This window comes from Solenopsis invicta, chromosome 1 (assembly GCF_016802725.1).
Source record: "Solenopsis invicta isolate M01_SB chromosome 1, UNIL_Sinv_3.0, whole genome shotgun sequence".
NCBI classification, from domain to species: Eukaryota; Metazoa; Arthropoda; class Insecta; order Hymenoptera; family Formicidae; genus Solenopsis; species Solenopsis invicta.
In genome coordinates this window covers 18,071,189-18,098,232 of record NC_052664.1, presented here as the reverse complement: position 1 = coordinate 18,098,232, position 27,044 = coordinate 18,071,189, and the positions used below count along the sequence as shown (strand labels likewise).

Here is a 27,044-nt window from a genome sequence, read left to right as displayed (position 1 = left end):
GGCTGCCTTCCCCCATCCCCCTTCCAGTTCGTTTTCTCTTTCTCTCTCGAACTACTATGCGAAGATCTGAGCGGCGCGGCGCGAACGTTGCCGCAAGTAGCAGCAATGACGTGAAGTAATGTGCACGAGTTCGGATGTTCGGTCGAGATACGCGCGGTTCAAGAGAAGCAACAACGTCGCACTGGAGACCGTGACACGGATCGCGCGACACGTGACGACAAAAGAGTTTGCAATGATTACGACTACAATTGTACAATGTCATGCATATGCCGCATACGTCGATGGACGACAATCGCGATATCCAATTCCGATATCCATCGCGCGGACTGCATACGACATCTGCCGACCAAATGAAGCGAACGATCGCGTTACAGTGCTGCTCGGCATTATCCGTAGAAAATCGTAGTTTTTTTGTTTTGTATTTTTACAGCATGCTCTTTTCTATACACTTAAAATGAGATAAACATATCAGAGGAAAGAAGAGAAAACATAGAAAGTGCTGAAAGTTCAGCTACAAGGAGATTCGAATATTACGTTAAATCAAAACTATAATATAGATTTCGTCGTTTTTTATTTAATTTTTTCGTCACGTTAAATAAAAAAATTGATTATATTTATATAAACAAATTAATTATCTGAGAAGTTAATCACTATTTAAATTAATCAAAAAGAAGTCACTTCTTCACAGCTACGTACATTGTTACATTTAAAATAAAATAAAATAAAATAAGTATATAATTGAATATTAAAAAGAAAAGAAAGAATAGATAAAAAATATGAAAAATTTCTCGACAAATCCTTTACTTTTTTAAAAGGCCATATTCTTTTTGCTGAATTTTTTGCATCGTTAATTTTATCTTTTTTTCACTCCAAAGTCCAACATAAAAAAAGCGGGCCCAAACGAACTCACGGACTGGATGTAAGATCAGACCTGAAGTTGGCTAAACTGATTGTGTAATCGATTCAAACATGGCTGCTTCCTTGATCAGAACGTGTACAAAATTTAGGTGATTATTTTTTTTCTTGAGAATATTGTCACACGATGATCAAAGCTGTATCCTCGAGATTTGCTGTACAGTATGTGTATTTCGTTATGACAGTGTTGTGAAAAGTTAACATATCTTTAAAAAAAAAGAAACATAACCTTCTGCAGTGCAAAGTTATCAATTTACTCATGTTCTTTATAAAATATAAAATCTGATTAGAGAGTGTATTTTGTGGTAATAATTTTATATTGCAATTTGCAGTTTATTGAGGCAGCCACTCCGTGATATTGTCAGAGGTGACAATGTAAGGAAATACAATTTACACAGTTTATTCCTCGCTTGCACGCAATGCCAGCGTTACCATACAACCCCACAATATTTCAAGAGCAAGCCAAAGAGGGTAATTCTATGATTCTTTATCATAAATATTTAATTTTTAGATGTTGTTATACTTAGAAGTTAATTATTTGTAGCAAGTGAATGTTTTTACTCAAATTAAACCAAAGAAAAGTCTGCCAGTTGTGGATATATGGAAAAGAATGACGGTATCAGAGCTGGCAACATCTACTGGAAGAGATATAAATGATGTCATAGATGCAATTTATCTGTCTGATTCACACAACTCACTTGAACGTTATAATAAAAATACTATCATAGAGGATTCAAATGTATTGCACAATGCTGTACGGAAACTCGGGGTAAAATTTAAAGTGATTCCTAGACCAGACGACAAAGAAGAGGAGGTTACAAAGGACTGCAACGTTGTTAAGCGGTATTGATAATAGAATCAATTATAGGAGTCAGACGTGGGATAACAAATTGACATCTATATTGTTTACATTTTTCATATTTTGTACATATTATATTTTATTTACTAGGCCTCCACCGGACGAATCTGTACTGATAAAACGTCGTCCAGTGGTAACAATTATGGGCCATGTCGATCATGGAAAAACTACATTGCTAGACACATTACGTAACACATCAGTTGTGAAAATGGAGTTTGGTGGTATCACCCAACATATTGGAGCTTTCAATGGTAAATAATATGATTTTATCAAATTCGTTGATATTTATCATTGTTCATAGTTGCATTAACAGGTTTTCTCTAATATTCTAATTGACAGTAACATTGGAAACTGGGGAAACGATAACATTTTTGGACACTCCTGGACACGCGGCTTTCAATATTATGCGAATGAGAGGCGCACAAGTAACTGACATTATAGTATTAGTTGTCGCAGCAGATGACGGCGTGATGGAGCAAACCATAGAAAGTATACAGATGGCAAAAGCTGCAAATGTCCCAGTTATTGTGGCTATCAATAAAATAGATAAACCGGAAGCCGACATCGTATGTCATTAATGTTTATTTTAATAAACAATGAAATTGCTGAAAGTAAAGCAACATAATTTATAACATGTATTGCAGGCGAGAACACAAAAGATGCTTGCGCAACAAGGGATTCAAGTAGAGGCATTGGGCGGGGATATTCAGAGTGTTAATGTATCAGCATTGCACGGGACCAACTTAAATATCTTGATAGAAGCTATAGCGTTACAAGCCGAGCTTGTGGGACTAAAGGGTGACCCGACGGGATTAGTCGAAGCTGTCGTAATCGAGTGTTCTACCGATCGTCAACGCGGCAAATTAGCAACAGCTTTAATTCAACGTGGTACATTGAGGAAGGGCGCATTTCTTGGTATGTGCTAAATATTTTATCTCAAGCATGAAAAACAAAGAAAAAAATAAGAAAAAATTTTAGAAAATACTGAAGTTCTATCAAAATAAGTTAATACACTCACCTGCAAAAAAACGGACCACCAAATTTTATTACAATTTTTTAATATTTTCAAATAGTGATAACTCAACGAAAAAGTGTCGGTTTGAGATAAAACAGGTCTCAAATTGAAGCGTAAACATTTCCCTTGATAGCCAGGAAAATCAAAATTTAATTATGAACAATTTTCACAAAATGGCGGACATTGAAGACAGACCTTGAAAAAGAAGGAAAAAATTGAAATTTGAAAAGAATTGAGATTTGAAATTCACTTTTTTTTTATTAATATTTTATACAATAATTTGTTTCTGAGTTATACTGAGTTTACAAGTAAAGGTTGTCCGTTTTGTAACATTTTTTTTTAACGCTATAACTTTGTCAAAAAAATTGTATATTGTGAAAAATTGTTAAAAATATGGATTTCTTCGAAAATTAGTAAGCTTTAAAAGCTAACAATTTTTGTGCTATGCAGCCGATTTCCCTAAGCAACATAATAATTTAAAAATAAAGATTTTTTTCCTCCTTTTTAATGTCTGTCTTTAATGTTAGTCATTTTGTGAAAATTGTTTTTAAGTAAATTTTGATTTTTTTGGCTATCAAGGAAAATGTTTACGCTTTAATTTGAACCCTGTTTTATCTCAATCCGATACTTTTTCGTTGAGTTACTGCTATTTAAAAATATTAAAAAATTGTGATAAAATTTGATGGCTCGTTTTTTTTGCAGGTGAGTGTACTTTTTTTAAATTAAATTAAGTTAAAGTTGATTGCTTACAAAATTAATTTACGTTAAAAGTTACTTGAACAAAAAACTAAATTAAAACTAAGATTAAATTGAGTTAATTTAAAATTAATTTAAAAATTAATATCAGAAAACATTATTTATATTAAATTAGAATGTCGTAATATTTTAAAATTACTTTAAAGATTCGTTCCACTTAACGCTTGCAACACTTGCAAGCATTATTTGTTCTTAGTTAATATTTGTTAATCAACAAGGATGAAATGATTCCAATAGTGAAACGCGCCCAAAATAATAAAACAATACATATTATCAAGTAATTATAAAATTAATTATTCTATTAGTAAATTAAATTTATATGAAATAATGAAGAAATGTTTTTTTTTATAATGTATTTTTTACAATTATTTTGTTAGGTAAATTTTTAACTAGGAAAAAAGTTAATAAAATTTGTATTTTTAAAATAATGCTTAAAAATAAACTTATTTAAAATCAACTTAATTAAAAGTTAACTTTTTAACTTTATTGTTTATCTTTTAACTTTTTCAATTATTGTCCAACTAAATTCCACGAAATAAATATTTTTAAAAATAAGCTTCTATATATATTTTTTTTTTTCCATTTCTAATATACTATTTAAGACAGAGTGGCAGTTTCAAGGTATTAATGAAACTTTTATTTGAAAAAAGTATGCGGGTTAACATGGGCTAAAGTAAGAGCTATGTTTGACCATTCCGGAAATCCAGTTATGGAAGCCAAGTTATCCGATGCTGTGCAAATTATCGGATGGAAGGATTTACCCACTGCCGGAGATGAGATATTAGAAGTTGAGAATGAAAAACAGGTACGCATGGTAATGCGATACAGAGAAGCAGAGAAAGCTGCACAGATGGCAGAGGAACATAAAATTGCAGCGGACAAAAAACATGAAGAATATCTAAAAGTAAGTTTTTTAATTAAAGGTTTGTTAATTAATCGATTTCGACTCTCATCACAATTGTTCATTTTTTATGTATTTATCAGTTTATAAAACCTTACCTGATATAAATTGTTTAGCATTTAACATTTTCCTGATTGGTGAAATATTTCTTCAAAGTAGCGGTTAATTTTTTCACCTATTAAAAGAAAGATCAACGTCATTGAAAATGCTTTATTATATTCAAATTAGCATGTAATGTAAATCTGGGAAGATTTGATTCGATTTTGATTCGCATTCAAATTGAACATAAAAGTTTAAAATTTGATTTGATTTTGAATGAACATAAAAGTTTAAAATTTGATTTGATTTGATTTTGAATATTGCCAAAGATTTGATTCGATTTGCTCATACAGATGTTTGATTCGTATACTCTTATTCTTAATGTAATATAACAAATATATGTATTGTATTAATGTGTAACATTATTTATCTTATTTGTTTGTTACATTATTATTCGATAATTGTAGGAATACAAAGAACATCTGGCAAAAAGAAGAGAACTTGGCAGATACGCGAAGCTATCAAAACTTGTTAAAAATGATAAGCCCGATGATGGAATACCTAAACTTAACGTTGTCATAAAAGGTGATGTTGCTGGCTCTGTAGAGGCTATATTAGACGTTTTTAATACATATGGGAGTGACGACAAATGTCAATTAAGTGTCGTTCACTACGGCGTCGGACCTGTTACGGAGACGGATTTACAAATGGCAGACGCATTTGATGGTATATAATTTATATCATAATGTCAATTGTTGTTACCTTCTATAAATTTTAACATCATAAAATATTTATAGCCATTATATATCCTTTTAACATTGGTGTAACGAAAGACCTGCAACAAGAAGCTAATAAAAAAAAGATTTCAATTCGTCCATTCAATGTGATATATAAGCTTATTGATGATGTTAAAAAGGAATTAAACAAGAAACTTCCAACGGTTGACGCCGAAGAAGTGATAGGTATGAGAGAATTATAAATCATGTTAGTAGTTATAAATTTATCTTGACTTTATTTCTTTGCAGGCGAAGCAAATGTATTGCAAGAGTTCGAGATCACAGATAAAAAAAAGAAAGTAAAGGTTGCGGGCTGCCGATGCGTTAAAGGCAATCTCAAGAAGAATGCGATGTACCGTTTGATGCGTGAACAGGAAATTCTCTATACTGGTAAAACATTTAGATTGATAATCGTGAAAGAAAAAAGAAATTACATTTACTTATCTTTTTAGGGAAGTTGTTGTCAATGAGACATATGAAAAATGAAACGGAAACGATTAAGACTGATGTTGAATGTGGCTTGAGGTTCGATGATCCTACGGTGTCTTTTAAAGCTGGGGACGTTTTAATTTGTTATCAGATGTACCAGAAACCGCAAGTTACTGACTGGGATCCTGGATTCTAAAGAAGGTTAAATAAAGCACAGCAATTATATATTTTTTTCACTCGAGTTCTAGTTATTTGGTATAGGAATAACACGGAAATGTTTTCGAATTAAGTACAAATTGATTTATTATTGCCTGAGACTCGCAATCTTTTACATTCTTTGTTTACATCTTTCTTTGACATTCAATTTCATAATTTCGCTTCGTAAAGGTATCCGATTCTTAAACGCAAGTCGTGAAATTAAGACAACAAAGCTATACCGTTAAGATTTGTTAAAAATTAAAAAATATCGAGGCAATGACTTTGCCTTCTTGTGTGTTCATATTAAATGGAATGGATATTATGCATAACATTTTTTTAAGCACATTTTTTTTTTAATAATATATCAAGCAATGTACAGCAAAATATATTGATCACACTTTAAAACGTAGCTTGCGGTAATCTTAATTTCACTGCCTATAAAATCGATCTTTTTTGAATTTCCGCGAAATTTTAATTTTATTCCAATTTGATGAGCATACGAAAACTTTATTTGCGATTTTAGGTCCATTAGATCACCGTGATAGAATATTCAGGATCGTATGCGGCACATTAGGACGCGTAAGTCTCGCGAAAACGACGTTGAAGATGCTGATACGCCGTGAGGACGCTGCGCTTCTTTTTCTGAAGGCGACAAGGAGTTGTTTCCTGCGTGGCTACGGTGATCTTTGTATCTAACGGCTCGATAGGAATATTGTCATCTGGATGCACAAAGAAGGCGATGGAATGACGGCCGCGGCCGCAGTGTTCTGGCATAACGACACGATGTCTGAGCGCTGGAAGCTGCCCATTGGTCCAATGTGCCAATAACTCGCCAGTGTTCACCAATATGGCGCCTGGAAGATGACCTACTCTAGCCCATCTTTCTCCAGTTTGTATTTCAAGACCACCTTCACAATCCTGAAATTTTAATATCTTGTATAAATATAGAACGATTTATAGAGGAGAAGGAGGTATTATCGCTACTATGAACAGCTATCCTTATTATCTTTGTTATTAGATGATTAATTGTAATAATTGCTCATGGAATTATTTGTTTAGTAGCCCATCGTTTTTTAGTGGCGCTAATATACAATAGCTGACAATTGGTGTAAGGCATTTTTACTTTTGAGCATTTCGAAAAACTTTTTCAAGGTACATTTTAGCCTTGCTTCCATGTACTTCCTCATTGTCTTTGAACTTGAGCATATCATCACACGAATGTATGTACAATTGTACACTCGAGTGTACTTGCTATTTAACTTTTTAAATAACAAGTAACAATAACATTGGTTTATTTAATATCTAATAGCTTTTGAAGCGAAATTATTACATCGAAATATTTCTTCGATAAATCGATTGTCACTCTAAAGTGCTGTGTTTAGAAACATTAAAAATATTATATCTTTGTTTAATATTAAACAAGGATAAAATGATATCTCTAATGTTTCTGAACATAGTCCTCTAATAATACTTCTGTTTCTGAACGCAAGAAAATTCTAAATCAAAAAAATTCTAAACGATGAAAGTTTAAAAATATATAATTTTGTAACAAGACTCTTTTTTAAACTAAACCAATTTTTTTAATTTATTTTTAGGCCAGCCATTACTACTTTTCTTCTTCCATCGATTATGCAGATATCACATTTTTATAAATCATATCCCAAGTAATAAATGTTTCATTATTTTGAATCTAAAATTTGTTAAGCAACACATTAACGAATTATAATCGCTCAAGTTTCAATATAAAATATTGATTATTAACAAAATTATTCAATGAAATGAAAATGGGGACTAGATTACTTCCTTCTCCTCTGTTAATAACAATTTGTAATTAGTAGCAAACCTGTACATACATGCTGTACATAATAAAATGTTACTTTTATATTGACTCGATATTCTTCAATGGCAGTTTACGGTATACTGTGTTTAAATCACTTCTTTGTTCTAATGTGTAATAATTCATTATCTTTTAAATCACTTCTGTTCTAATGTTTAATAATTCATTATCTTTTAATGCGTGGCTAAATACATATTCTGCGTTTCTAAATATCTTCACGTTTCATTTAATAGCGGTTAGAGCTGCTTATCATAAAACGATTGCGCATCGTATTGCGAATGAACGTACCAAGATATCTCTCTGTCAGTTTCGACGAAATGATAAAGATATGTAGAATTTACGATGCGTTACGACGCGAAGCGCCATGAAACGGATTTTCTATATCTAGAAAATTATTTACGATCTTGTAGCCTTCTGGTGGACGGACTGTAAGAGGCCACAAGTTTCAGGCGTGTAATGCTGCAATCTGCATACCTGCGCCAACAAAGTGAAAGTGCCATAGTCGCAATGGGCGCCGCATCGGGTCAGTCCTTGTACCGGTGCACCGAGTGGTGGATAGTAGAGGAGACGCAGGGTGGACGCGTTGCCAGGGCCGAGTATGTGCGCGTGCTTGGTCAGCAGGAAGTCGTGGGACTGTTCCAAACCCACGGATAGAGCCTGCAGTAAATCAACGGATTTTCCAACGTTTATTAGACTCCATGTGAAAACTAGACTGTTCTCGTTGACTAACGAAGTCATTGAGAATTATAATTCAAAGATGGAACACACGGCAAGGTTTTTCGCAGGAAACTTCAACCGCGAAAGAACAGATAAAATGATAACGAAAGAGCAAAGATGTTCACAGAAGGAGTTACAATAATAAAGTAAATCCAGGAATTAAATTCATAAACAGATGCGAAATTATTAAACAAGTCAGGGATTATTACGTTGAGGAGCATCGTGGCCAGTTGCTTGAAATCGCGTGACAATTCGTCGACCGCTGATCTAAATCCCTGAACCTCATCTTCCGGCAGGGTTCGTCCACATCCGGTTACGTTGAAAGAGTGGCGAAGTTCCACCTCTTCCGAAAATCTAATCGTGTAGGAAAATGAATTCAATTTAAATAAAATACTGACGGAAACTTGTATAAGCGACGCAGTACACGCAAAAATAAAACGAAAATACTTGAAAAGTAACCATTTAAAGTACATTCACGTATTAAATAATTTACGTATGAGCAACATATAATGATCAGCTTCATTAGAAATATTTTTAGGATGTGGACTGAACTCGAGCGATACGTGCCGCTTGTTGTACCATTATCCAGCTACAAATTGCGGTTGGTTAATACAAGAGAACGTTCATTAAATCGAATTGCGGCAAATTGAATTACGCGAACAATTTGAGAATGCAATTTTCCAACTTACTTTTCCGTGCCCGGTTTAACGTAGCCGTGATTATCCTGCGAAACGCGCTCGTATTTTGCTCGCGTCTCGTCCGGTAGCTCGCAAAATGCGTCTAGGGCTCTGTAAGCTGCCTTCATCTGCGAACACATGGAGAAAAACAAAGTTATTAGCGAAGCTTGCGAAGCGAGCAGTGTTTGCCGTTATCTATATAAAGTTTTTTAGATAATTATCTAGATAAAGAAATGCTTCATCTTATCTGTATCTAGATATTATAATATATATTATCTACATCTTTATCTCAAATAATACAAGTGTTATCTTTTTCAAATTATCTAAGATAACGTGAACAATAACAAGAATGAGAGGAGTCATTAGCCTCCAAGTTATCATTTATTCAGCAGGAGAATTTTTCAAAATGATAATAACAAGATTACATTCCGAAATTTACTGTCAATATCAGAAAAAATCTATAGTAATATTATAGACTTTTAATAGTGACACTGTACGCCGAAACGCAATCCAGATTGTATAGATCAGTAGTGCAATATAAAAGTTGCCCCGAAATTTTTTATAAATTCCAAAACTTTTACAAAAAATTTTGTCAGTCACATTATAAAATGCGAGTTACCTATTTCTCCTGTTTTTTAATTTTGATTTTTATTTGCGTACTGATTCAAATCCAAAGAGGAATATTTTCTACCAAATTAAATTAATTGAGGAATTTTTGTTTTTGAAGAAATATTCAGAAAGAAAAATATGAACGTATTTATTTTCATATGGTATTCTAAAGTGTTCTGCTCAACAGCGATATTATCTAACAATTGTCTAGACAAGCCATGTATAATTTTCTTTTATCCAGACCAATTAAAATCATCTTCGTACTATCTAAGATATATTTACATATCATTTATCTTATTTTTATCCATTTGTAATTTTAAATTATATAAGTGCAACACTCTGGAAGCGGAACGATCGTGACTCGTGAATTTTTCGCTTTAACGTCATCAGCCAGGTGTGAACGAGACGCAATGGAAAAAAAAACGGATATTTACGCGACGATAAGAGGGTCTGCTTTCGATGAAAATTATTGTCTGCGAGAAGACGCGTATCTCGACAACCGTAATCGCGTCTTTCAGATTTCGCGTTACGCTCCTTCGGGTAACGTGCGTAACGCGGAGGTATACGTGCATCGCGATATCCAGATCGTTCCGGTAATAAGCAGTTTCCCGAACGGATGAATCAAATATCCATGATAAGTTTGACGACGTTAATTCCAAGGAAAAAGAAAATCAACGTTTTCGAGAAGAGAGAACGCCGAGGCACCAGCCACGGCCGCAGTTTACGACATCGCTTTTGCGTCGGTCGTCACAATTGTACAAACAATCGCTCTGAAATAAACCTCTCAGGAAACGCTACGTCTGCGAGCGTGCTTCCTTCTCTTTTCAATTTTCCGCGCGAGCGGATCTCATTTTTAATTCAAGCTTGATAAATTCAAGTCGCTCGGGTAATCCCGTCGCGCGCTTCGACCGAGATCTCCTTCGATCGCAGTCGGCGCGCGCTTTTACAGGTTTTCTTTTTGCCTTCGCGGAATTGTTATTAAATACACGCGAGAGACGTTAATACACGGGCACGTTAAATGCCGCATAATCGCGTAAGGTTTCATAACACGCCGTGCTGGCGACGGTCACCCGCGCGCGGTCTCCGATTCCCCGAATGACGGGTAATATCGAGAAGGTATCGCGAAGCACATCGCGGAGATGGAACGATGATTCACGTATACGCGCCGACGCGGCGGGTCATATGTCACGCGGCACGGCGACGGTTCTCTTGAAGTCAACGGGCGGTACCACCGCTCGGGAGAGATGATCGGGCACGATGTGTATGTGTGCTATCCGATGGCGTAATATCGCATGCGTCCGTTACGTAGTTACGTAATGCTGGAAAAAGATCGCAGCGGAGGAAGAAAAAAACCTGAGGATTATCGCTCCTAATTCCGCCGGCGGAATAATCGTCTATCGTTGCATGTTCATGCGCGCGCGATGCTTATCCGCCGTGCAATTTCAATAACTAGAAATGGAAACCAATACGCGGAACAAAGTGCACCGTCCGTCGTCAGCCACGGTGAGCTTTGTTCCAGCATATTCTGCCGCGTATCGCTGTCAGCTGCCGTTGCGAGCCGCTTTACGATTTGCGATTCGATCGCGAGTCGTTCGGTGAAAATGATCGAAGACGCGCGACGTTTCTTTTTTATTTCGCGAACTTCGAAATTTAAATCTTCGTTAGCTACGATCAGGGTTGAATAGTGTTAGTTAAAAGTTAAATAATAAATTTAAAAAATAACTTTTAACTTGGTTAATTTTTAATGATTTAATTTTTAACTTTTATTTGTTATTTTTGAAACACATAAACTTTTATTTATTAATTTTTTTCTTAGCGAGAACGTTTTTCATTGAGCCATCTTTAACTTGACTCACAGTAGTGTTTGTTTAGTATTGGTAATGTAGAATTACGTAAGAAAATTGTGTGCTGAATGAATTCAAAGTTATGATAAATCGTTATTTTTTAGTAAAAATCGGAAAATCTGTAAATTCTTATATAAGCCAAATTGAGTAAACACCATCAACTTTGGTCTTTTTCATTCTTTTTGTCGTGATCTTAAAAAAAAATTGCATTTTTTATTGAGAATGTACAATATTCCATAGAAATTTTGTACCAAATAATGGATAAGTAAAACAGATATTTTTTTAATCAAATTTTATTTTATTTTATTTTCAAACTAAATTTCAATTTTTCGTCGTCTACAAATGTATTTCGAGGGAATATGAGAAAAGTAACATGATTGAAGAAAGTTTCTAGTCATTGTGAGAGTTGCAAGAAAAGAACGTTAGAACGATAAAATTTTTCTTAATTTTTACGTCCAATATCAACGCCTTATAATAATGTATCGACTATTATGCAGATATTGCCTGTTGATAATTTTATAGTTTTATTAATTTAAGGTGAAAAAAATCTTGTACAATAATATAATCAACATGCGTTATACAATAATATACGCAGTCTGTCCATGCATGTGTGTGACATAAAATTTCTATAGAATACTTTATATTCAATAAAAAATTTAATTTTTTCTCTAAGATCAGAAGGACAAAAAAACCAAAATTGTTTCACTCAACTTATGGCTTATATAAGGATTTACAGATCTTTGATTTTTACTGAAAAATAACAATGCAGTATAACTTTGAATTCATTAGGCATGTATTATAATTTTCCTTTCCTACGCGATTTCTTCTACATTGCAAACGCTAAATAAAAACACTACATGAGTTAAATTGAAGACGGCTCAATGAAAAACGTTTCTTGTAAGTTAAACATTTATCTTCTTTCTAACAAATTCTTTATAGTTTTTTAGGGGAGAAAAGGTTAATTAGATGCTTGTGAGCATCAGTTATTATTAAATCGACTTTCAATTTAATAACATGATATTATTATTTTTTATTCAACTTCTGTTATAAACTGTGTTTTAAAACCGAAAAGTTATTCGGCGCGCAGTTTCGTGAACTTGAAAATGGATTTAAAATCACTCAATAAATATTAGCACTAAAATCTACCTAAGACCGTCTAGGCTTTTCGTTTATATTGTTTCGTTAATATTTGTTTTCACATATCGGTCGAAATTCTCGATTTAATATAAAAATTTATCTATACAAAAATATTTATAAAAGAAAAAATACGTTCCCATATAAAAACAACATTCCTCTCTTATTTTATGTAAACTTAATTTACAAATAAAATATTAAATTTATTTGATGCGTATAATTGTTTTGAGTAATCTAACTTTAAAAATTTAGGACTTTCTAATTTAATATAAATAATGTTTCTCAAAATTAATTTTTAATTTAAGTTAATTTAATTTTAACGTAACTTTTAACTTTTAGTATTTTTTGTTCATGTAACTCTAAACGTAATTAAATTAATTTTATAAATCATTAATTTTAATTTAATTTAGTTAGAAAAATATATTAACCTACCCAACCCTGTCCGTCTACAATATATAATTAAATATGTATATCATCAGAATTAACCGGGGCAAGCAAGTAATCAGTTCAATCGAGATAAAAACCGATGATAAATCTCGTAAACATAGGCTTTCTGGAATCTGTCTAGAAGAAGTATCAAGGAAGAGAATAAGACCCCTGGGCTACTCCATTAATTTTGATAATCTACAGAGATTGATAACAAACAAAAAAATCAAATATGTATGAAACAAAGAGCACGTCTGTTAAATTTAATGACTCGCTCATCCGGTATACTTATCTCAAGCGATAAGCGATTCAGGCGTGTTTTAATGAACCGCCTAGCTACCGCTCATTAACATTCGAGGACCGAGTCATGATCTCACATTTCAGACGATACATTATAAAAATATCCTTGAGAAATCATGTTATCTCCCTGTGGCGTGGTGATGTATTGGCGGCACGTCTGCGCGGGTTTTTTTTTCTTTTTCTTTTCAACACGGTACGTATTTTCTCGTTACGTGCACAGGCGCGAATAATATTCTTGCATCGACTCGGCCGCGTTACTCATTGAAGTATATATTCGCGCGATTGCAAGTCCGTATAAGTCGTGGGGCGGATTATCGCGCGAATACTTGCAATATATCGTCGCGATATCACCCGCAGTTAAGTTTCCGATAGCGGACGTAAAAGCCGACAAGGCCATTGCGCAACGAGTATTGTGTGTTTATCTTGAGCCCTTGAAAACGCAACTGCTCCTTGGTAGCTGCTCTAAGATATCGAATTCCAAGATAAGTGTTCGATAACGGAGGAAAAACAATCTTTAATTTATGTAAATTATGAAACTCGAGCGACACTCCGTAAAAAAAAATCCTCTCTCTCTCGCTCTGCCTGCCTCAAAAAAAAAAAAAAAAAAAAAAAAAAAAAATCATTCGCTATTGTTAACTAATTGAAACGCCAGAACGATCTTGTGTGTCACGAATTAATATTGGCAAAAACAGTATTATGTACAGATAATACTTTAGTACGCTTATTGTTATTTCTGATTATGCTTTAGCTGGTTAATTATTGTTAATTACTTGTCCTCGTGAATTACAAATAAGATTGAAAGTAGAACGCACTCCTGTAATTTTCACCAAAGTCTCAGACTCTAAAAAGGCCCCTTAATATCTTTTCGGGTATCTGTTTAAAACCGTTAGAAGAATAATATGTTTATTTTCTCTTTAGATATAAATTTTGAATTCGACATTGCAAAAGTGCTATGAATTAATCGACTCGGTTCAATTAGCGTTTCAAATTATTCGGTCACGACGGTGAGTTGCGACAGCGCGTGATATCGATCACATTTGCGAGGCGGCGGAAATCAGCAAGACCGACAACATCGGCGTCTGATTAATCAAAGGAAACCTCGCGATTGCTAATCGTTTTGCAAACGCGCCCCTCCCTCTTTTCTCGTTGTACCTTGCACTCTGGAATGCCGTGGTTGACGAGCAAGGCCAATCCTTTCTCGGACAGCGCCCTTAGCAGTTTCGAGGCCACCTGCTTCACGACTCCCTTCTGAGGACATCTCTCCGTGCCTGAAATAATCATAAGAGAACGCTCGAGTACACAGATGAGAAATACAATTTTGCGAAAATTTATTCTCCTTGGAAATTCTGATTTAATAACATTGACTTTTGTGTTGAGCACAAATTCCAGCGCGCGTGATATATCGAAAGATGTGGGACATCAATTATTACAGATTACGTACATGTAATAATATTCAACTTAATATAAATATAAAATTTTACACGCATAGAGGTATTTAGAGTTTAAAGTAACGCATGTACTGTTAACGTTACCGTAACTTTTTTTTAACAACTGTTATTTTTTCAGTAATGGTAACGTCGTTACATTTTTATAGTAATGTAAAAAACGGGATAGTTTGCGCGGAAAGTTAATATTTAAAAACAAAAAAAAATATTTGATAAAATTTGCGTTATAAATATAAAATTATGAATCTATAAAAATAAGTACAATAAAAAATAAAGATATTAAAGAATCTAAAGATATATTAGATACATGTAAAGTTTGATATAAAGCTTAATATAAAGTTTAATTTGAAGAAAAAACTGGTTTAAAGTTATATATATAATATTAATTATTACAGTTAATATTGCTTATTAAATGATGTAATTTAGAAATCTAATGGTAACGCATTACTTTTATGAAATTAACGTTCCCAAACTTGATCTTTAACAAAATTTGTTTCATCATTAAATAGAGATCTACAATCATTTTTAATAAATAAAATAACACTAGTTTACAGCTACAAATTACTTTGAATCAGACAAAGTGTTTCTTTATTTTTGAGTGTTGAAAAACAATATCGAAAGTCAATTTTTACCAGTATATCAGGTTTTCGGAATAATTAAGATGCGTGAAAAGGGTCTTTATTGCTATGTTTGAAAACTTTTTTTGTAATCAAAATAAGCATTATCTTGAAACTGTGATAAAAAAAATTTCAAATATCGCAATAAAAGTTATTCTTTGCACATCAAATCTCAATTATTTCAGAAACCTGACTTACCTGTGATGAAAATTGGCTTGCAACATCGTTTTCAACATCCAACTATCTGTAAGTAATATCTCATCTAGTTCAAAATAATTAAAAATATATATTTTTCGTAAACAAGTGTAATTATTTCGTTAAGTCAAATAGCATTTATATAAATTTGATTTACAACCAAAGTATCAGAACGTAACTCCAATGTATGTAGAGAACGACCTATAATTATAATACCTGTAATTATAACATAATAAATATATTTATAAAATGTAACGTGTGTATGTACATAACACACACGCGCACACATAGTAGTTTATAAATACAATATCAGTATCTGTGAAAATGTCGAAAAAGCTCAGATTTCGCGAAAGATTACGCCAAACGCTGATTGCGGATTAAGGAAGTGTTGAGGTACTCATTGTCAGTATTAAGTTTCTCGACTCTAGGTCTTTAAACGATATGCGATACCGATGCCGGCTGCAGCAATGATCGATTAAGTTCTTTCACTCAATGAGCGTTCATTGACATTGAGACCGATATTGTGATAGTGGAGTAAAGAAAACAATACTTGCAAACAGATTCATTCTCCTGCTGCACTTGCACACAATAGTTATATTTTATAATTATAATCATATCACATTCATAATTTCTTAATTTTCACTTAATCAAAACACTCAAATATTATTACTATTTAAATAAAATACAAAAGAATAAAAAGTTGACTGTCGTATTCCGTTTGCCACAATCATTTCTCATTACGATTACCACAATAAATATAAAGATAGGCGTAAAAAGTATCAGTTTATTCAACAGAGCAGTTAAAGTAAAAAAATGTTTAACAAAACAATTAAAAATAAATTTATGCATATTAAAACATGATGCATAGCATCTTACGTTTACCCACTTATATTCACTTGTGCATCAGCAAATATGCGTCGCAAACGATGTTAACGGCGTTCATTGTTGCTATGATTTTGTGTCGTCAATTTAAGTAACGAAAATCAAAAATGGTTAGCAGCAAGCCTTGAAAATCGACGCGAGGTCATGATTCTCGAGAAAGCCATCGTCCTCGAGCCTTGTGTCGTAATGAGATCCGTCCATGGCAAGGAGAAATAAAACGCAGATATATGCCTCGTACGCGTATCGCGATTATTACATTTGCCTGACTAATGTCCGCTCGATTAACTCTCGGTTGTGCACTTGGCAATTAAGTTTTATTCTCGACTGTGCGCGTTCGCGCGTTAGAAATTATTTTCGCAATCTTATCGAAGATGGACTATTGGCACAGCGATTTACGACAATTCTCGCAAGCGTATCCTTTTTAATCGATTAATGACGATTAAATTAGAAAAATTGGATTTTTTATTGTTTACATAAATCTTCATACATAGAGATTTTTTCAACATAAGAAAAAAGATGTCTCTGCGTTAATGCTGACGCACGATATTTTATATAATTTTCTTTTACCACGATTAATACAATATAATTTTTTTATTAGTATTTGAACGTAAGAAATTGTTGTATTAACAAAAAAAGTAATATATCACTCTTTATGACCGATATCGTGATAATGGAGTAAAAAAATGAAACCACTAGATAGGTTCAGCCTTCTATTACACTTACACACGATTCCAGTTAATTTTATGATTGCAATTATGTCATATTCACATATCATGGTTGATATATCGTGTGCTAAGATTCACTTCCTTGATACAATCCCAGGTAACAAACTAACGCTGTTTGTCGTCATTTTGACATCAAAATGTCGTCAAAAACATCATTTTGACATTAAAGTGACAAATAACGGCCTCTTGCTATCTGAGAATCATTGTTAATCTTCCGACAGAGTTGTCAAGTTGGGGGACTTTCTTCTAATGTAGATTTTGTTATTATCATGGAGAACTTTTTAGATGGCTAAAAAATTTAGAAAAATCTTTAGAAGAGGAAAATATAAAGATCTATAGTACTTTTATCGTTTCTCAAAAATATTGCCGTGGTAATACACGAAAAGAACAAACCGCAGCATCTAAAAATTTAACTAGATGTAGATCAGAGAATAATTTTATGTTAAGACATCAAAATAATTATGTAGAACGCCCAAGTATGATAACGTTGCTGTAAACAGTTATGACATTGTAGTAACCATATTAATATAATTTCTAATGTCTAATATAATTTTTTAAATAATCAACACAATTATTTTCAAATCTGCATTTCAGCAAAATTATTCTTTCCATGTAACAATTAACAAAATCCAAAGGAGGAAAATCCTCCAAATCCTTGGCAATTGGCCCAACAGTAAGTCTATTGAAATTTTGATTTATTGTTAAAATAAATTCTCAGTATTCATTCTTTTTTAAAACAAGATATATCATTTTGGTTCCTGGAAATTAATTAGTCGATACAAATAGGCCTCTCGATTCCAGCGCCAGTAACTTATAAATTTTGACGTCAGTTTCGGAGGATTAAAAAAATGTTGAACACGGTATGTGGTACGATTGTATACTCTAATAAATTCCCCGGCGTGCGTACTCCGTGAATTTGACGTCAGCAGGGCGTAGCACTCTTCCTACTTTGTTTGCTATTTTGGCAGCATCGAGACGCAACGATGACGACGAGCTCGGCAGAAGGACTGCTTTCGTTTCACTGTCCTCGAGGCATACATCGGCCACGGGCACGACGCCAAAATCACCTCGTGCGAAAGACGAAAGAGCCGCCGCCGACAAAGCCGTATTAATATCGCGAAACTATAAGAGAAACGTAGGCCTTTAATAATAGATTCCGGATGTCTAATCCTGATCGAACTGCAACGGCCAGCTGGTGATGTGTAATTCGACCGATCTATAACATCCACATTCCTTCTGTCACGCTCCGAAAGAAATGTTTCGAAACGTCTAATGCGATGGAATCTATCTCTCTCGCCACGTGGTGGAAATGTATACAATCGTATCGCAACAATGAGAAACGAGTTTATCGAATATGTTTTGATCTGTTGAAAGAAAAGAAGTTCGATAAATTAAAGTACAGCTTTATTTTTCAATTTTTTCCCTCCTTTAATATGAGTGATAAAGTTGAACAATCAATTTAATTTCTTCTTATTTTAAATATTGGCCATCACTTGTCAATAATATTTATTTCAACGCATGTGTAATAAATAATTTTGAATGTTACTTAATACTAATAGGGTTATTTGGTTGTCATAAAAAAATGTGATTATAGTTTGTGTCTTGAGAACCTGACGGTTTAAATATGTAATATCAGCTTCATCATATGAACTTGATTGTTATTGTATTTGGCGGTTTAAAGAGGATCAAGTAAGATTGAAACACGTTCCGTGATTAATATTTATATATTATTGTAACAAATTTTAAAATCTATTAAAGTTGTAAATTCGCTCGTTAATTCGGCCTATTATTCATTTCATTTTGTTATTTAATTTATAAGTTATTGAAGCTGGAATCGAGAGGCCTACTTCCCAAAAAAAAAGGTACAATAAAAACTACAATTATTATACCAACAATTACGCTAATCAATAATATTCAACTGTTTGCAGCAGCCATAACAAAATTATTTTAAAATCATTTGATTTAAGGATGTTCTGGCTATACGAGCTAAAAATTATTGAAATTTAAAAACTGAAGACTTTTTAAATTTATTTTTTTTCTCTCAATCAATATAGCAAAAAAATTTGATCACAAATGCCTAAATTTTAGCCTTTTAACCAAACTGCAAAGAAGAAAACAATAAATAATTTGATTTATAATAATTTTTGTAGCAAAAATGCTGCTCTATTTTGCTACAGTACATTCTTAATATTTTTTAATCATTTGGTCAAAATTCTTCAATCAAATATTTCTTCTATATATAAACTACACTTTTTCAAATTTTAAATCAATTCTTATCATTTTTTTCTATCTATTATAGTTACTTAAATTAACGCAATCATATTGTACATTTTCTATAAAGTCACATGTAAATTCGTTATAAGCTAAAATCCTTATAATTTTCTATTCTTACAGTAAATCGGATGTTTTTATAAATCTCCAACCATATGTGAAAACACTTTCTTGTAAACACTATCTTTGTAAAATTTTTATTAAATTCTGAAAACAAATACTGAACATTCTTAATTTCCAAGTACGCAAGTTGGCACGCAAGACAGCTGAAAATATGTTCGAAAACATGATTCATTGAAGATACTGAAGGGTTAACAGCACAAGGGATATAAAGCCGATATTTAACATATCTTTAATTTCAGTACAAACAGAAACTTTCCCACAGCAGTAGCCTATTCTTCTGCATAGCAAACATAGAAGAGGTATACCTGCAAGTGCAACTAAAGACGGGGAGCCGTTTCTAGGGTGTACATATAATCGCAGAGAAAATATTCGTCGGAGTTTCTCCTGGTAGCGACAGACTCCCCGATACTTTCGCCTAGAGTATAACGATCGGGTATACCGTTACCGGACATCGACTCCGAAGGTGCACGATATGTAGTCTACTGGCAAGTGCGACATTGGCAAATATTACAAATTTTGTATTATTGTTGGATATCTGGATTGTTTAGTAAACAATACAAGGAGTATCTAATCTATGACAGCCATTTTAATTTATAAATTTTTTATTTGATTCAATGTATTATTGTAATTTTTTATTTCATTTTACACAGATCTTGTTTAAATTCACAATTTATTTAATATAATAATATTAATATAAATTCTCAATTTTTTTTTATTTTTTGTAATTACACCATTATGTTCTAAATTTTATTGAAAAATTCTTAAAATCAATTTTAATAGAACGGTACACGATCCTAAAGATAAGCTTGACTGTCATACACAAACTCATAAAATGTTTATTTCTTCGATATCTGTACAGTACATTTATAATCTATATGCATAACATTATGTAATACTTACGCATAACTCATTTGTATACTTATTATCTAAAAACTATTTAAATAATTAGCGGTCGAAAACTCAACTATCAGAATTCTTGTAGTCTTTAAAGTACGCGCAAGTTAACAATATGTTAATATATTTAAATAAAATGACATACACAGATCCATTTAAAGATATAAGAACTATTTGAATGTTATTACACATGTTCAAATAATAGGAAATCGTAGTACAAATGTTGCTTTACAAAACGCATAGCTAATATATGCAAAAATTTATTTTTTATTTTTTAAATAATCCATAATATTTCTTATATTTTCCTAGAATAACAAATCCTACTTAAAAGACCATATATTTGTTAGACGAGTCAAATTAAGATCTAACTTTGCAAATTTTTTTGACAAACAGAAAAATAGAGAAGTTATTTGTTTCATTGCAAAGATCATATTTTCCTCCATTTGGAGTTTAAAATTTTTTTTTAAAAAGTAACATAAAATAATCGCTACTTAAATTTTCTAAATTATCTTTGAAAAACTGCGTTTACAGTGATCATCAGGATCATGTTCCCACAGGACTCATTAGAAACCGAAATAATATTTTATAAAGTTGAAACATGGATAATGCTTAAATACCCGTTTTTCGAAATATTGTATTTGAACGAAATGACAGCTGGTCAAAGTCAATATAGCGACTTTTATCTATAAATTTTTGCTCAGTTTTTGGCTGCTCTAAAAAATGCAGCAGTTTTGTAAACAGAAAATCGTACGTTAAACACTAGTTTTTAATATTTAAAAAAAAATAAATAAAATTGCAAATTGTAAGTTAATCTGTGGAGTCGTCTTCAAGATATAGCCGTCTTGCGTATTTTAAAACATAATTTGAACAACAACATTATTTTATGTTACTTTTATACGACTTATTTCTTTTCGTTTTTCCACAAAAAAAATTTGCAAAGTTAAAATCTTACCTAGATGTATACTGGTGGAAAGCGAAACTCTTAAAGTTTCTATACTGTATCTCTTAACGACGGCGTCGGTATCGTTACGTTGTCATTACGCAGTTTTTTACTAAATAAAATACTTGCGCAACAACTGCATAACAATAGTGACAATGCCGTTAAGAGTTGCAGACTAGGCCCCTAGTGTGGTTGTAATTAATGGTATTTTAAATGCACTACCCACACAAAATTCACAAAACCCTAATCATTTTGAATAACAAATTATTTTTAATAACCTTGCGTCTTTCTTTTTCTCATTTTTTACATTAGTTATATTAGTTATTAAAATTAACTCGTAAGATAATTATGTTTTTAGACTAATGTCTACATCAAGTGATGATCGTCACTTCTCACGCATACGCGCAAGACAACGACAGACTATCGAGAGTACCTTTGCCAAGACCACCCTACATATATTTTCCGAAGGTTATGCCAAGGATACCTGGGACTGTATCAGGCCCAAGGAAGTAAGGCTGTAGTAAGGCCTAAGAAACTAGGGCTGCATAAGCCTAAGAATTTAGGACTGTATGTATGTCAAGTCTAAAGAAACCTAGGGACTGTTAGACGTAAAGATCAAGCTCTCTGTATTAAACCTGAATAAAACTGGTCTTAGTGAGAGTCACAGATGAACTCTTTAGATCTAGGTGACTCTAGGAATTGATATATTCTCATCTGCTTTCATTACTACTAAGGTACCTGAGCCGAATACGATCCAGCGCTAAATAAGATTCACTTTTGAATTTATCACTTAAAAACGCGCTTTACGTCTAAAGTTTATGCTTAAAAGATATGTTATAGGTAAAGAAAAAAATATTACTACTACTATAATACACTATTAATAGCTACGTCACATCATTTAATTCTTACTAATTTAATTTCTCGCGCAAATTCATAATTGAATTCGTCATGTAAATAAATTAATTCATTAAAAATATATAAAGTTTAAATACATTTCCTTCACAAGTTCTGTGATTTTTATGAAAAAAGTTAGAAAAATCGTCTTTTTACGGAAACGTCTATTTCATGCGTTCTGCGCAAATGCAGAAAACATACATAAACCGCATAGACTTATCTACATAACAAGAGGATAAGCAGTTTTTCAATATAGCGATATAAAGGCGATAAGGAAAGATCTTGTCATTCGATGATGTTCAATTTATGATGCGTTTGATATGCGCGTGTAAATATATCTTGCAGATTTGTATGTACATTTATGAACACACAAACGAGATTTGTAATACGATGATGCTCTTTCTTTTTTTGCGAATAAACTTTTTTAAATTCTCTGGCTCTCAAATGTGTTTTCAAACTGAGAAAAAAAATCAAAATATGATTTCTTCAATGCTTGGTTATAAGAAATATTGATTGATTACGAAACGTAAAGTACGTCTCGTTTTTTTTTTATTAATTGCATTATTTTCTAAAAATAAAATTTTATTTCGCTGTATTTAGATAATTTATTTTAGTGAAATAAATTTATATCTTACAAGTAAATTTGTAAATTTTATTCTCTGTCAAACGAACGTAGTAAGTAAAAGAAATATATAATTTTTCTTTTATTCACGACACGTGCCATAACGGTAAAAGTCAAACTTCCGCGTGTTTTCGTTAACGCATTTGCAATTCTCTGTACGTGTGCAAAGTTGGTTGCGACACAAGTGGCAATCGCCTGTATCTCAATGTATTATTATCAATTCGACGATGCCAATGTCGAACTTCCTACGTCATTCCATATCAGGATGTTTTGTAATTTTTGCGCATCTTTTTTACTCATTTCGTTTCAAGATTAATATTTATCGTGAGAGCGTAAGTTTAAAATTAATACAAGAGAAAGAGTCTTAAAGAAGGGGATTTGCTGCGTGTCTTTGACTTTTTATTACGCACTTTTAGAACAGCGAAATGCACTGCGAACGGACAGACTTATGTTTAGAACGGATACATTGATTTCGCCTCATTGACATTCTGAATTGTAAAAATAAACTTGCGGTTCTCACAGATATCTTGATTCCGTCTCATATTTAATATGCGCATATGCATATTTATGACATCCAGACACCAACAAACCTTTGCAAGCTTACACGTGGCTTGTAGTTATAATTCCGTAACTTCCAGCATATACATTCTGATGTCTCACGTTTCAACTTGCCAACATTACCCCCCGTTGTCGCGAATTCTGGAAGTCTTTAAGTGACTGTAGCATGAAAAATTCGTAAATTCAACTAGCATGGTCATTAGCTTTCACGTACATACGTGACGCGTGAGAGTTAAATAGTGAACAAACAAATATGCAGAAAAAGATAAAGAAAGAAAAAGATAAAGCAGAAATCATATACAAGATCTTTTCGTATTAAATTATCTAAAAGCAAAGAAGAAACAAGTTTCGTAAGCTAAACTTAATATCAATTTATAATATGTTAAAATATTATGTAAATTATGCACACTGACAAATTATGTCAAATTAAAAGACGTGAATTGTGCACAAATCATAAGAAACAAAAGAAAAAAAAGTTTCAATTTCTATCCCTATACATAAGTAAAAAAATCAACAATTCGACTGTCGACATTTATGACGTTAAATTTTACAGTTCATTCTTTTTAATTTTTTAAAAGGCCTGGAAGATCAAAAAATCCATTTTTTATTGCATTTTTCAAAAGTACTTATATTTTTGTGACTAATTCTAATAACGTCGAGCGGCACATGAAAACAAAATGATATACCCAATTTCATTCTATTATCTAGACATGCTCATACACGTTCTGACTCTGGTAGTAATCTTAAAAAAATAAAGCAGGTTGAAGAAAATACAGTAAACCTGTTTTTATAGTCCAGGTTTCTAAATGTAAGCATAAATAATCAGTATGAAAATTGTTTTCAAACTTTAGATGCATTTTTTTAAAAACTTGATTTTTCAACTTTTTGCAATAATATCTCAATAAAAAACTAAGCATCATATCGACTTGAAATTTTAAACCAATATTGTTTATACATCTGATTATTGTATAAACTAAAGACAAATCTATGAAAACTTTCTCTGGGATATTAGGTTTTTTTTTACACTAATTTTTTTACAGAAAAATCGATTTTTTAATTATTAATATTCATTTCGTTTAATTTTAATTCTTTTTTATGTTGTTTTTTATCCTAGCTCATACGATAACTGAAAGTATTCTGCATAATTTGCGATAAAGTCTGCACCGATTGGATGAAAGGAAGTCTAATTATCACTTGCAAAACGACGAGTATATCTGAGTAATAAACTATACTTTCGCTATATGGTATAAGTATTCATAGACTTATATCAATAATATTACAATAAAAAAAATATTTTTTTACTCCTCATATATACAAATTTCACTAGTATACACAATCACTAGTATACACAACCTCATATACACAAAACACCCAGAGAAAAGTTATGTTAAAATTGATGAAATTGTTTTTTCTATTTTTAACTTGACCTTTTTTAACACAATAACACATTATTAAAGTCGTTTTAAAATAAAAATTATTTGTTCAAATTATTTGTTTAATTGAAACATGTCACTTAAAATTTTACTTCGGTACATTCATCTGGTCAAAAGAAAAAAAAAATGTATAGGATTCAGGCCACTTGACAATATCTCCTTAAGAACATATTAGGCCTGTATTTTTTTAACTTATCTTGCATGGTTCATCTTTTCTCTTTTCCTTTTTACATTGGAGAGAAAAAAAGAAAAGGTGATGAATTGTGCAAGAAACTCTACACAAAAAAGGGCAAGTCTATTACCTCACATAATTCCACTGTCTCAAAAAGGACTCAAAGGCTTTCCATTTCTGGAGAAAGATTTAACGTCCCGGTGATATTTCGCGCCTTTCAGTAAAACATGAAAGGTAGCAGTTGGTCATATGGAAGACGCGCGGAGGACGAGATCGAACCGAGACGCATCACGTGAACCATCATTTTCTACATTCAGCAAATACTTATATCGTGATTCAGCTCTGCCATGCAGACGCAAAGGCGCGCGAGACGTTTCATTGGCCGCGACTGTACAACGCCGTGTTACATGCTATTTAAACCGCGTGTTAAGTTCGAGCACGTTAAGACGACACGAATACACACGCGTGTTCCACTTCGTGCGGCGACAATAGCAAGACTTTTGCCAATAAGCTGCAAACGATAGAGCACGCACGACGATGAGCCAATCGAAGACTTCGAGTGTGGTTGAAAGATAAAAAGAAAGAAATACGTCTCTCCTTTCCACGAATAAATGAACAAACAGTTACTGCAAAATTTATTCGAGAGCTACGAAAGTATTCGAAAGTACTTGCTAGCCAAAATTCGAAGTAAAAGTGCAAATATTTTTCGTGCCGTCTGGCAAAAAAGATTTTACAAAATTCCACACAAATTTAAGAAATGCTAAAAAAAAATCTACATGAAAAATACTAAAATTCGAATACTTTTTTTTAAATTTTTGTATTCTTGTAGTGCGTCATTTTTGCGATTTCTATAAATCTGTCGGTGAAACTACAACGAACAACATCTATACATTTCTAAGTAATAGCTTACCCTAGCGGAAAAAATTTCTATGAATGAGTATCAAGTTCTACTAAAAGTCGAATTTTGTAGAAATTATTTTTTTTCGTAAAAATATTTCTTTTTGCATGTAGAAATATATGTATTTATTAATTAAAATTAACAAAAATATTCCAATTCTAGCATTTTTTGTAGATTTCTGCAGCATTTCTTAAATTTATGTAGAATCTCGTAGAATTTTTTCCGCCAGGGTACATAGAAATTTATAATTTCTTATATAAGGGAAGGGAATTACCGGCTTGGTATACCTAGATGTATCTATGACTTAAAACCGTTAGAGTATACTATATATGTGATCAATGACATGCAAGCGCTGGTTGGATAGCACACATGATCTTCAAATGGCGAAGAGACGTTGTTGCAACAGATGTGCGAATGTTGGCGTTGCCCTTATATAATTTAATAATTGTAGACTGCTAATCGCGGCGCGCAGCGTCACGAAATTTGGCTCTTATTAAGCGAAAGAGAGTAGGTCGTTACTTTTAGGTCAGATATCCGGTTTAAATATCCTATCACGGTGACCGACTTAGAACTTTGATTAGTGTCGCACACAGAATGGTATTTAGAAGTTCTTTGTCGGCTGACAAGGGGAATTCCGAAAGTGTTCGTTGAGTTTTTTGATGCCAATTTTTTTGATGATTCTTGACAAAAAAAATATACGTGTAGCAGCGTTTATTAACATGCGGCTTTATTTTCGAGTTATAAATTTTTGAAAATCCGAAAAATTGAACGATCGTTCCGACGAATCGCTTCGTATTCGAGGTTTGGCAACTTTTCTTTTTTCTTTAATATATGTTTGTTACTTCTTTCAAACTATTTGAATATTGATACCGTAATATACTCCCAGAGAAGTTATGTTAAAAATTGATGAAATCGTTTCTTTGATTTTTTTAAGTTGAAGTGA

At 32.5% G+C, this 27,044-nt stretch overlaps 2 protein-coding genes across 4 annotated transcripts in view; one reads left to right on the top strand and one right to left on the bottom strand.

Moving 5' to 3' along the window:
* The first annotated feature begins 267 nt into the window (after window positions 1–267).
* Window positions 268–6,598, top strand: LOC105201202 (translation initiation factor IF-2, mitochondrial). 3 transcript variants are annotated; one of them, XM_011169141.3, is made up of 13 exons: window positions 268–402; window positions 876–1,007; window positions 1,248–1,386; window positions 1,460–1,758; window positions 1,865–2,025; window positions 2,114–2,340; window positions 2,419–2,689; window positions 4,196–4,449; window positions 4,953–5,211; window positions 5,283–5,447; window positions 5,511–5,651; window positions 5,714–5,891; window positions 6,412–6,598. In XM_011169141.3, the coding sequence occupies exons 2-12, from the start codon at window positions 970–972 to the stop codon at window positions 5,884–5,886; spliced, it is 2,127 nt and encodes a 708-aa protein (XP_011167443.1). In that variant the 5' UTR covers window positions 268–402; window positions 876–969; the 3' UTR covers window positions 5,887–5,891; window positions 6,412–6,598. The 3 variants fall into 3 exon arrangements, with proteins under 3 accessions (XP_011167443.1, XP_039304990.1, XP_011167444.1); XM_039449056.1 differs by lacking the exon at window positions 268–402 and having other exon boundaries at window positions 781–1,007; XM_011169142.3 differs by lacking the exon at window positions 268–402 and having other exon boundaries at window positions 781–1,077.
* LOC105201201 (proline hydroxylase buaE) overlaps window positions 5,968–27,044 on the bottom strand; it is a 29,124-nt gene continuing 8,047 nt past the window's right edge. Inside the window, exons 2-6 of the mRNA XM_011169139.3 lie at window positions 14,585–14,700; window positions 9,132–9,247; window positions 8,652–8,796; window positions 8,200–8,382; window positions 5,968–6,806 (exon numbers count right to left, since the gene is read on the bottom strand). Of these exons, the coding sequence (XP_011167441.1) occupies window positions 6,459–6,806; window positions 8,200–8,382; window positions 8,652–8,796; window positions 9,132–9,247; window positions 14,585–14,700 (908 nt within the window). The 3' untranslated portion in view covers window positions 5,968–6,458. The remainder of the gene's footprint in view (window positions 6,807–8,199; window positions 8,383–8,651; window positions 8,797–9,131; window positions 9,248–14,584; window positions 14,701–27,044) is intronic.

Bases quoted from the DNA above. Each gene is read 5' to 3' on its own strand.
- LOC105201202 (XM_011169141.3), top strand. From the start codon at position 970: ATGGCTGCTTCCTTGATCAGAACGTGTACAAAATTTAG. The intron at 1,008-1,247 runs GTGATTATTTTT...TGCAATTTGCAG, and splicing joins AGAACGTGTACAAAATTTAG to TTTATTGAGGCAGCCACTCC. The intron at 5,652-5,713 runs GTAAAACATTTA...TTATCTTTTTAG, and splicing joins ACAGGAAATTCTCTATACTG to GGAAGTTGTTGTCAATGAGA.